We start from the raw sequence: 12,501 nt of genomic DNA, 5'->3' as shown, positions 1-12,501 counted from the left end.
TTCCTTCATTCCCTGATATGTGTTTAACATTCTTTTTTTATTTTTATGTATTTTTTTCTAAATCAACATTATTCATTATTTTTTCTATATTTCCTTATAAAATATTCAATAACAACTGCTGTAAAATAGATAATACCAACAGCGATAAAATAAAACGCATATACTGTAAATTGGCCTTTTGTACTGAGGGCTAAGCCTCCTTCAGATATTATCACCAATGTTATTATCGTCTGGAATATTAAAGCAATCATTGTATTTATGCCGAATACCAATCCAAAACTATCCTCTTCCAAATAGCGAGCCACTTCAGCCCTATAAGAAAAATGGTATAAAGAAAACAAAAATTAAGGAAAAGTTGTAAAGTGACATAGATAGACCCTACTTACCCAGCAACGGTTATGATAAATCCATATAATGCTCCAAATGCAATGTAACCGGCATAAGAAACGTAAATATTTTCTGTCCAACATATTAGCAGTATGGCTCCACCCTCTAGAGCTGACAATCCAGCTAAAAGAAGCAGACTTGCTTGAGATTCTAAGCGACCGGCATGAATATAACCAGCTACTAAGGCACACAATGCGGCTAATGCTGTAAAGATAGCATCAACAGCACCATTCCAGGCAATCTATAAGATAGAGAGGGGAACTAAACAAAATTGCCAGGAAGTTCGAGGAGAAAATTATATCATGGTACCCATATAATAAATAATTGAAAGGCAATATTCATATAAATTATTTTAGTATAAATTTGGAACGCACTGGTACACCCACCAAAGTTGTTTAAAAGTCAAAAATGCACAGTCCAAGTGTTTGTCGTGAGTTGGTAACGAACACAGACGTTAAACTTAAGTAGATGAACTTTCCTTCTCCGAAAAATGCCTTCTAAGTGGTAAGAAATCTTACTTTTTCTTTTGTTTATTGCTTAAAAGAGTCACCCAAGATAGGAGGAGGAATTGAAAATAATCATGTTTTCAATTAAAACATTAATTGGATCAATCATTACACCCTACACCACCATTGTGGTACAGGGTATTATAACTTTAGAATCACTCCCTGATTCGATTAAGCTATGTCCATCTGTCTGTCCTTCATTCTTGTGATCAAGGTACAGGTCGCATTTATTGTCCGATTGTCACAAAATTTTGATCATGGCATTTGTTTGGCCCAATCACGAACGCTATCTATTTTGAACAAAATATGTTCAGATTTAGATATAGCCCTCATATATATCTTTCATCCGAAATTGACTTTGAAGGCTGTAGAAGCCACAATTTTGGTCCGCTATTTACAAAATTTTGTACGAGCTGTTTCATTTGACGTCCTCATATGTGTGCAAAATTTCATCAAAACCGGAACAGATTTAGATATAGTTCCTATATAAATCTTTCATCAGATATGGACTTTTAAGGCTGTAGTAACAATTTTGACAAATTTTTCACAGCTTGTGACTCTGTAATTGCATTCTTTTTTCTGTCAGTTATCAGCTGTTACTTTTAGCTTGCTTTAGAAAAAAAGTGTAAAAAATTAAATTATTAAATTAAATTAAATTAAATTAAATTATTAAAATTAATTGATTAAATTATATTCTAAGTTTTATTAAAAATGCATTTACTTTCTTTTAAAAAATCTGCAATTACTTTTTGGGCAACCCAATAAATCTTTCATCCGATATGGTCTTTAAGTCTGCAAAAGCCACAGTTTTGGTCCGATCGTTACAAAATATTGTATGAGATGTTTTATTTGACGGGTTAATACGTGTGCAAAATTTCCAATCGGACCAGATTTTAACATAGCTTTCATCTATATACTTCATCCGATAAGGCTGTAGAAGTCACACTTTTTGTCCGATCTTTACAAAAGTTTATTTAGTAACGTCCAATACGTGTGCAAAATTTCACTAAAATCGGTTCAAATTTTGATTAAGCTCCCATATATATCTTTCATCCGATATGGTCTTTTCAATAGGTACGCAAAATAAAAGTCTAACTAGATTTCAACATAGTTTCCATATATTGACAGTAGTACGTATTCTCGTTGGTGTAGGGCCTACACCTCTATTTTTTTCTTTAAGTCATTCGATTCATTCGCCAATTCATTGAAACCATGTGATTTTACAAAGCGAAAGCAACTGTTTTCATTGAATTGGCGAACAAATCGAGTGACACAAAGAAACAATTTTAGGGGTCTAGGCAGCAAGTCCTTTCAATAATTTTTTAATTGAATCAGAAACTCTCATTACAGTGTAGTTGCGTCTAAAAAAGCACTGCTATGACTGTCCGTTTTTAAAAAATATAAGGTAGTCTTTCGAGTGCCTTTTTAAATTCCCCAACGCAATTCTAATCTTATTTCTTTTCAAAACAGGCATATTAATGGCATAACGGCTTCTTTAGTATCCATGGTACAATTAAGAGGTAAGGTCTTTAGCACAACAACAAAATTCTACCCCCAAAGAAACTACCTTGAGTGGCAAATGCCGTTAATTGAAATGTCAACGTGGTTTTAGAATTAAACTTTGTTTAACAACTTATCTTCTTCAAATATGATTTATTTTTGTATTTTCATCATTATAACACTGTGTTGTGGCTTATGTGTGTCACAGCTGTGTTGTCGAGTTTTTGACATTTAGATGTACTACAAAATCAAAGCAAAAAAAAATCGTAAGTGAGCAAGCTCGTTCCGGTCCAAAGGAGCAATCGCCGTGGGAACAGGGTAGCCATTGGTTATTTGAAGGCGTCAATAACTCGCCTTGTCATATCGAGCACCATAGGCACTCAGTATTTGTGCAAGACCCGGTGCTGGCCGACCTCTTTCTGAGAATCTCCGCTCGATACCGCTGATTTTCCGCGACAGCAATAGCAGCTACTCCGTACAGAGCATTCCACTATTTGCAACCTGTGAACGCGCACGGTAGGTCGCAGCTAAACTTCTCGTGACAGCAATGAACACCACACAGATCGAACCTAAATGCCTTTGTGGTTCTCATAGCTATCCCGTGCCGTATGGATGGGTGATGATTCGTTGCTGTGATAACCGCAACGCTTTGGATATTTTGTGGACCTGGTCTAGATAAAAAACTCTATTGGATCGTGAAGGAGTTTTGGCTCTCTTCTCTCAACTTCCTCAACACAGGAGTAAAAACATGACTTCTATTTGTTACCATTGAATTGGAGTTAATACGGTTGAATTAAAAACGTCACTACATATCTAAGAAAAGGAGGAAAAGGGATCTTAGGAGAAGGAAATACTTTTGTCCTGGAAAACTTTCAGTTTAACTCTACAGAGGTCCCATTTCATGTTTGAAACATTGAGTTGGGTTTGGACCATATTTCGATATAGCTTCATTATAGACGGTGGGCCTATAAAAGGTTCATTCTCTACATTCACTTTTTGAAATTTGGAACAGTGTTTTGTGTCAGACAAGCCGAGTATGCACAAGATAACCTTAAGCTAATACTTCAATCGGAAGGAATCTTTGTTGGGGGATTAATCTCGACATTCTAAGTCGATCTAGCCATGTCCATCCGTACGTCTGTCGAAATCACGATATTTTGCACAGATACTTCTTTTTGATGTAGATCGTTAAGGATTGCAAGTAAGCCATATCGGTTCAGATTTCGATATAGCTTCTATGTGCTCCTAAGTGGTCCTTTGACTTGGCTTTTGAGTCTCAAGAATCCGCAATTATCATCCGATGGGGCTGAAATATTGCGCTTAATGTTCTGCTACGACTTTCAACAATTGTGCCAAGTATGATACAAATCGGTGTATAACCCGATATAACTCCCATATGAAACGATCACCCGATTTGACATCTTGAGCTTTTAGAAGCCGCAATTGTTATCCGATTTGGCTGAACTTGCCATATATTTACTTGTTTTCTCTACATTCTATATCAATCTATTACTTACATCTGGTGTTGGCTCTATATCCTTCCACATCAATTGAACATATGCCGTAACTTGCAAATAACCACACAGACCAACTGCATACCATAGGGACCATTGTACAACCTTTAGATTCGTATAGGCATTGCGAAAATGTGTCCATAACAATTTGCCTGGTGACAGAGTTGGTGCTACTATACTACTAACCGAAGGGAATGGGTCACCTTTTTGTGAATTGCCATCATAGGTGGCAATTTCCAAGCTATCCGCCTGTGGTAGTGCAGGAGTATCTGCCGTATACATTTTTCGATGAAAATAAAGACTTTGATTCACTTTGGGTAAACCAAATGCCCATAAAGTTGCTATGATCTGAGCTGAGATGTTGAGAAAAAGTGAATAATTTTGTTAGTCTTTGTTCTTTCCTGATGACAAGGTGCCTACTTACTTGCTAATGTTATGTAGTTGAGGTCTCTGTAGTCCATAGCATCAAAATTTAACAATAATTGTGCCAATATGCTGGCCACTAATTTGCCCGCAAATATAGCAGCCCTGGTGTGTGAGGTTACGCGAGGATAGTATTTCTTATCCACTTTGGCATAAATATAAGTGTAGTATGCTACTTCAGCTGCCATATATGTGCCATAGAAAAACTCCAAAGTCATAAGAGCTTCCAATGAGGTTGTCCACAACAGCATACTCCATACTATAATGCCGGTTACTCCCATGGTTATAATCAATGGTTTGTAACTGTTTTCGAAATTTATAAAAAGGGAGAAATTGAGGAAAAATGGTAACTCAATATGGGGTACGATGAAACTTACAGTAGTAAATCTGTTATAAGGAACACCACTACCAATTGTGCTAAGTACGAATATGTGCCCACAGGATACACTTGACGATTTATCTGTAAAATGGAAAAGAAAAAATGAATGTACTTCGCGAATGGGAACAGGTAAAAATATTTTTTGAGAAAAATTTAATTTCTTCTGGTATGGAGAACCCTGTTAAACCCAAAAGAACCTCCTCCATTATCGGTCGGTTGTTGTTGTTGTTGTAGCAGTTTATTGTGTACTATCTTTCGTCTGCTTGAATCTGTTGAGTGTCAAGACCCAGGAACTCCGCGACTAGGATGGGGTGCGTCCACAGGGATCTGGGTCTGAGTCGAGTGGGTCTGGCCGGGCAGTTAAACAGGTGACGTGTATCGTGCGGTCCCTGGTTACAATCGGGATATACATCTTGCACGTCGGCATCAATCCTAGCTCTGTGGGAATTGAGGCGGCTGCATCTGCCGGAACGTAATTGAGCCAGAACCACTCTGGTTTGCCGGGGGAGGTCGATTTCTTCGGGTGTAATGGGTGGTGGTCGTTCTCCAAGGACTACATTCACCCGGTAGCCAATTAACGCGTCTGCTACCGTGTCTGCATGAATGTAGTTCAGACCCGCTTGATATGCCGCTTGATCTAGAGGTTCTCTCTTGTAGCGCTGGACCTCACGCTCTAGATCGTGTAGATCTGCCTTAAGGCTTCTGGGCGGTGGGTATCTATCCACAAGATGATGATTTGGATGATTTCTGCGATAACAGCCCAAAAGGTATTGCTTAGACAGCATGTAGTTATGTCTTCGCACTGGTAGGATCTTTGTCTCCTGATGGAGGTGGTCCACATGAGAACTGAGGAGACAGCCCGTCGCAGTTCGGAGTCGGTGAGGTGTTAACGGTCCAGGGAGTGATTGCACATCCGATCTTTCTCTGGCCTTACATCACTACGGGAGTATAGTCGCACTGAATATTTTGCAAGGTGTTGTGCACTGGGTCGAAGGAGTCGTCGTTGCCTTCGGCGTCGAACTGTGTGACCCTTTCGACGAGATAGTGAATTTTGAGTCGAAAGAACGAAGTGGTTGCAGCGGGGGTGACTGTGGGTTATTGTCCTTCGTAATACACCATTCCGTGCAGTATAGATCCATCTCGCCTGCATCTAGCGCTAGTGACCCCTTCAAATGTATGGGGATAACAGTCAAGTCCGGAACTGCCGAGCTGTAGACGTTTGACAGTTGTGACTAAGATAATGGCCAAGTTTACAGGCCCGACATTTATATCCTGAAGAATTTGGATTTACCTGAAGTCGAGTACACGACGCAGATCCTCAGGATCCGAGCAAGGGAGAGTCTCACAGAGCCATCTCCCTTCTGTCACCAGTAGACAAGGTTGAGGAACTTCTTCTTCTAGTTGTAGAAGTTTTGTTTGCTGAGCACCAGTACGGGTTCCTTAGATTGCATAGCACGACCACTGAATTGCACGACGACTGCAATCCCATGGCAGCCAGTTGTACGTACCGGATGGACCCGATGGATTCCTTCATGGGCAAGGGCTGCCGCCTCAGTGTACAACACACTGCTACAACAGCAACTGATTTGCATGCCATCACCACACACATCAACTATCCCGGCACGGGATAGCTGTGTGCACCACACAAGCTGGAACTTTGAGGTCTGATTTTTGTGGTGTTCTTTACTGTCACGAGAAACTTAACTGCGCGCTACCGGGCGCATACCACAGTGGAATGCTCCATACCGAGTAGCTGCAACGGCAGTCGCGAACAATCACCGGTATCAAGCGGAGAGTCTCAGCGAGAGGTCGGGTGACACCGGCTCTTGCACAAATACTGAGTGCATATGATGCTCGATATAACAAGGCGAGTTATTGGCGCCTTTAAATAACCAATGGCCACTATGTTCCCGCGGTGATCGGTCCTTTGGATTCACAAAATGTGGTTACAACAACATGGTCTAAATCGGGCCAGGAAATACGATAAGACTTTCGTCGCGGCTCTGAATCATCCGAAAGCCTACGATTCGATCAGTTAAGCCAAGCTTCTTGCGGATATCGGTAACACGTCTCTCTGGCCTGCCCTAAAACTTTGGATTACGAACTATCTGTGTGGTCGCCGTCGTTATTGGAAATTGGGAATAAGAACCCGAGTGACATAGGCAGTTCCCCAAAGCGGGTTGATATCTCCGACACTGTTTAACCTCTGCCTATCCTCCATTCCACCGTCTCCAGACGAAGAGCTTTTTTATTGACATCTGTAATAGGTTGAAGTCTACTTCATCGATCTTTCCACCTATCTCACTGCAAAAAAAAAATTGAAAATAGCTGCTACCAAATCCACGGTCACATTTTTCACTACAAACGCTCTAGAGGCAAATGCTGGATGTGAGATATTCCGACCATCAAGTGTACCAAAATACTTGGTGTCAGATATGACAGCTCACCTCCAGAGATATCAGAAATGAGCGCGAGGTTCATCGCTAAAAGGGAGAACCTATAGATCAGGCGAGTCTAGATAGCATTCACAGTGTACAGCTACCCATTGAACATAAATAAATTGACTTCCCCCATCAAACCAGAGTATTTCTGACTAAAATTTCGTTCCAGCAGATGCAGCCGTCTCAGCTCCTACAGAGCTTGCCAACGTGCGGGATGTGTGTTGCGATTATGATTGTGACTACACTACACACGCCACCTGTTTAACTCCCAACGCCAATGAATCCTATTCCACTTAGAACCAAATCCCTTTTACATCCTAACTACATTTGTCGTAGAGTTCCTGGACCTGGATATTCAACAGAAATAAGCAGACGAAAGTTAGACCACACCCTGCTATAACAACAAAGAAAGGTAGGGAACTAAGCGAACCAGAAAAATTTCACCCGTGAAATATGGTCTAGTCAGTCAATTAAGACCTCCATAGAACTCTCCAAAATGATTAAAGTAGTGAAAGACTCCTTTCAGACATAGAAGGAGGCATTGTACAGTGACACAAAATTTGCTCGACCTTCTACAATTGCTCCTCGTCATTGTTATCGCACACCTGCCTCCTTGCGCGCTCTCAAAGACAGCGCGACTTCAAAGGCATGATGTTGAGAATGGACCACTCAGGACTCCTAATGACGGTCAAAAGTTATCCTTCCTATGCCCCAGGACCCTGCTCCACGAAATGCTCGGCTACAGCGTCTTTGCCACCCTCTAACCATTAGTATCAGCCAACGTCTCATTTGCACGGTCATCGCAGATGGCTTCCACCTCACCAAGCTTCTTTCCCCGCCGCCGCTAGATGGCAAGAGACCCAAAGAGCCTGACATTCTTCCCACTATTCGAAGAAGCTCTATGCGTTTTTTAACCAGTCTCGACCACACTTGACTCGACGCTTGAGCCTCACCCTCACCTCCGCATCCTTTACCATCTCGATCATTCTACAGAGTCCAAAACCCAATGCAAAACCAGCCATCAATATGTATGTGGGAATCGATCAAACAACATCCCTAAAAATCGAGTGTACCGTTCCCGGCCTAAGCCCCTAACTTCTTTCTATCGAGTTGCGAAGCAGTGTATCACATTTAGTCCCCTTTTGAGCTATTTCTCGACGTTCCTTCTCCAGCTTAGATTCTTATCAAGTGTCACAACCAAGTACTTGGCTCCTGCAAGGAACCCTGCTTTGCCATCCTCGTAAAAATTCCAACTTCGTCTTTTATGGGGTTTATGGCAAGCCCTTTGCCTCTCGCCCATTTAAAAAGCTGCCTTAACACCACTTGAACGAGGTCCACAATAGTAAATGGGAAACGACCGCCCACCATAATAGCAATGTCAACCGCCACGTGAAAACTTGGAGCACTACACTGGTACGAACTTTGATCTCCGATCGGTGTGGTATTCATTGTTATCATGAGAAGCTCAGCTGAGAGCTACCGGGCGCCTTCACAGGTTGCGGGCAGTACATTGCTCCATTGGTATACGGGGTAACTGCAATTTCACCCTCGGACAATCAGCGGTATCGAGTGAAGAGTCCCAGTGAATACCTGTAATGTACCATGGGCTATCACGCTCCCAATACTTACTTACGCCTTAGTAGTTTGGTGGACTGCAATGGAGAAGAAAAGAGAGAGAGAGGACCACGCCCACTAGGGCACTGGAGACTATTCTAGATATCCGACCCATTGACATACAGGTTAAGTGTGAGGCAGCCACTGCGGATATGAGACTTAAGGCAATGGGAGAATAGATTGAGGATGGGAGCAACTCATACCATTGCGGTAGAATTGAGGCGACGATAGGAAACCTGGAAGGAAGGAAACAGGTTTCTGATCGGATACCTGAGATGAACCTTAAAGTCGAGTGCGAGGCATTGCTGCCATCGACACAGTCTTGGATTGAAGGAACCCTAGTATTGCCATCTGGAAGATCATGTAACACGGATGGATCAAAGCCAGAGGACAGAGTGGGCCTGGGGGTATACATTGAGAACCCAGGGACTGAGATCTGTTTTAGACCGCATGACCATAATACGGTCTTGCAGGCGGAGATTCGGGCGATCACGGAATGGGTGAAGTGGTGTGGTGCTAACGCGAGGACTTTGAGTGTGAACATCTTTATAAATAGTAAAATTGCCATAAGGCAATAACAACTAGGACGGTTAGGTCACGAACAGACTTGCAGTGTAAGAAGGAGATTAACGCCTTCTCTGGGGATAACAAAATCCGCATCTTTTGGGTGCCAGACCATAACGGAGTAAGGAGAAATGAAAAGGCAAACGATTTTGCGGTGAAGGCCAGAGGACTGCCGACAATGAACTTGGCTAACCCGAAGCCTTTAGGGTCGACGCAGTCCGAGTTAAGGGAGTGGGCGACGAATGCGCATGCAACATTGTGAAACAGCGAAACGGTAGGTAGAACGGCGAAATCCTATTACTGAAAGGAAGCAAGAAGGAGGTCAGAATAGCTATTGGTACCATAGCGGGACACTAAGGACTACGAGATCACTTTTGTAAAATCGGTGCGGCAAGTGATAGCATGTGTAGGGCATGCGGGGAAGATGATGAGACGTTGGAGCATTTCCTTTGTCATTACCCAGCTTTCGCGATTAACAGATAACGGCACACAATACCAGACATGAGCCAACTTAGTGGAGTGGTATAGAAAACAATTGAGGACTGTATTCCTAACTTAAAATTTTCTTTAGAGGTTACTTTATAGTTTGTAGAGCGCACAACAAGCCGATTACTGGCTAAGGTGAATGTCCATAGTGGCATAACCTAACCATCACGCTCCCTCGGCCGAAAGGACCTCACAACTACGAGAGCTTAACGAGTATCGTTACCTCTACATCTAAATATGTGGTAACAACAACAACCTGGATCTATTTGACCATGTGCCAACCAATAAAGGTTAGGTTGAGTTGACAAGAAGTTTAGATTTCTAATCTGCGCCATGCCACTACGGACATACCCCTAAGACAGAATCGGCGTATTGTGTGCTGTTAATTCGAAAGAGTCCTCGAAGAGATCTGCGGCAGGAATTCCATTTTACAAAATTCTTTATCGTTTTATATTCTACGACACTAAACTGGTTCTACTCTGATATCATATCGCACCCAAGAGCAGGTGTCCGTTAGCTACGAAACCCGGACATTGACATAGGAAATGTTCCAACGTCTCATCATCTTCCCCACAGGCCCTACACGACTGGCAGTCACCAATTTACTTTAACAAGGTTCTAGCGTCTCTTCAACTGGCGCTACAAAGAAACCCTCCATTCTTTTAAATATAATTTACCTATTTATACTAGCGGTATGGAATATGGATTTAAAACAAAAATTTGTTGCCCAAAAACACAACAAATTTAAACCAAGGTCAAACTAGTTTACTCAGCCTATAGTATTCAAGAATTTTATTAGAAAATTAAAAAAACACGCACACACACTTACACACTTTCGCGTACATATGAGTTATGATATGTACAGATAGATTAACTTACCTGATCTTCTGTTATATTTCGCCATGGTCCTGCCAGGAACTCGGTTATGTATGGCTCGGAAGGACGTAGCTCTCGGACGAATCCAAAGACACACAATAGCCCAGATATTTTCTGCCACTCCAACATCTTTCTTTCTGTGATCGTTGTTGATTGATTCAACAATAAATCAATCAATTAACTATATTTGTGAAAAGCAATCCGCCTTAACTATTTCATAACCAGAAGCTGCGCTGCCGTAAGACCGCCGCCGGGGTTGTTGGTATATGCCTCAATAGAAGTTCGCGCAAAGACTGTGGAGTATTGCACTTGACACTGCTCACTTAACGTTGATTTATCATTAATTTGTATAAACCATATACCGTGTTATCGCCAAATAACACCTTCAACATGCATCCTATACAAAAAAAAAATCAGTTAATATGTGGCACCCATGATCACATTTCGTTGTTTCACACCTGAATTTTCTAAAGTGACAGTTGTTGCTTGAATTCCATTTTTAGTGGTTTTCGTTCTATTTTTGCTTTTTTTTATTTGTGAGACCTATGCAACTTCGCATCTCTTATCTAATCGTCTATTAGTGACGATTATAAATTCAAAGACTTCTATGCATATCATCGCGATTGAAACTTTGTTGGATTCATTCCGTTTATCACATTGCTATATATCAACTATATAACTTTTTATTATTAATTTTTAATCTTGTTTGAAGTTGTTTGAATTTTATTGATGTCATATGGCAATTAATATTGTATCGTATCAGAAGGAAGATTTGCTTGTACTATCTTACAATTAATGGTTGTTGCTTCGTTGTTGTCAATATTTAAAAGGAGAAGTGAGGAAATTCTTTATTTAATCCACAATAATCATTTTCAATAGAAGTTGAAAGTCCTGTTATTAATGGCGGAATCTGCGAGGGAACTGTTATATTTATATATCGCATCTAGAAGTTTAGCTCATGATTTAAGGATAAAGAACTTCCCTAAAATTAATATATTACAATTTTACATATAATTTTAATGTTGTATGTTAAAACTGGATATCACCACCAGAATATTTAACCATCGTTGCTAAATTTTAAACAAACAAAACATGCCTGGAAAGATTGAAAAATAATAAGTACCAGAGTTGCCGTTATGTGCTTTTTCTACCAAATTTGGTAGGATTTTCTTTTAACTTTATGGTTTTGTTCGGATGGACGGCCCATTTCGATTTTGGTAGATTTTTAGCGAAATTGTATTTTTATACCCACCACCATCGGATAGGGGATATATTCATTTAGTCATTACGTTTGCAACACATCGAAGTATCCATTTCCCAACCTACAAAATATTTTTGTACATATTCTTGTCGTAAAATTGTAAGACAATTTAACGGTGTCCGTGTGCCTTTAACTACAGCTACAGCCTGAGTTGAAATGTGCAAGACCCATATAATTTCCATAAAAAGTTCTTGAAGGGGCCTAATCGGACTATATTTGGATATATTTAGCTGCAATACAAACCGATCTGTCGATTTAGGACCTTACGCCCATAACAGAATCACCCGATTGAGATTAATATCCCGAAAAAAAACTTTTTTGTTCTCAAAATTAAAATCTAGTTTACAATTTGTGCGGCTGGGAGGGAATTTGGTAGGTATTTTGTACAATTTTGGTCGGAAAAATTTTCTTGTAGTGGCAACACTGATCAGCACGTGAACATTGATAGCAGGGTTCACTTAAGAAGAATAGGTTACTTGCCCAGCTGATGGAATTTTCCAACTCCAGAGTTGTTTCCAAATCCCACTAAAATGTCAAATGCTTTGTGTGG

The 12,501-nt window shown here is 40.8% G+C and overlaps 1 protein-coding gene across 3 annotated transcripts; it reads right to left on the bottom strand.

Moving 5' to 3' along the window:
* LOC106088294 (thiamine transporter 1) lies at positions 1-11,778 on the bottom strand. Of its 3 annotated transcripts, none has more exons than XM_013253732.2 (8): positions 11,481-11,778; positions 11,149-11,361; positions 10,694-11,087; positions 4,708-4,790; positions 4,332-4,633; positions 3,911-4,260; positions 387-628; positions 1-312 (listed from the first exon to the last, which is right to left on the bottom strand). In XM_013253732.2, the coding sequence occupies exons 3-8, from the start codon at positions 10,817-10,819 to the stop codon at positions 69-71; spliced, it is 1,347 nt and encodes a 448-aa protein (XP_013109186.2). In that variant the 5' UTR covers positions 10,820-11,087; positions 11,149-11,361; positions 11,481-11,778; the 3' UTR covers positions 1-68. The 3 variants fall into 3 exon arrangements, with proteins under 3 accessions (XP_013109186.2, XP_059218214.1, XP_059218213.1); XM_059362231.1 differs by having other exon boundaries at positions 11,149-11,672; positions 11,737-11,755; XM_059362230.1 differs by having other exon boundaries at positions 11,149-11,778.
* Between the last annotated feature and the right edge of the window lie 723 nt (positions 11,779-12,501).

Source organism: Stomoxys calcitrans, chromosome 2, assembly GCF_963082655.1.
Source record: "Stomoxys calcitrans chromosome 2, idStoCalc2.1, whole genome shotgun sequence".
Classification (NCBI taxonomy): Eukaryota; Metazoa; Arthropoda; class Insecta; order Diptera; family Muscidae; genus Stomoxys; species Stomoxys calcitrans.
Note: the sequence above shows the minus strand (reverse complement) of the source record. Positions and strands in the feature narration are given on the sequence as shown.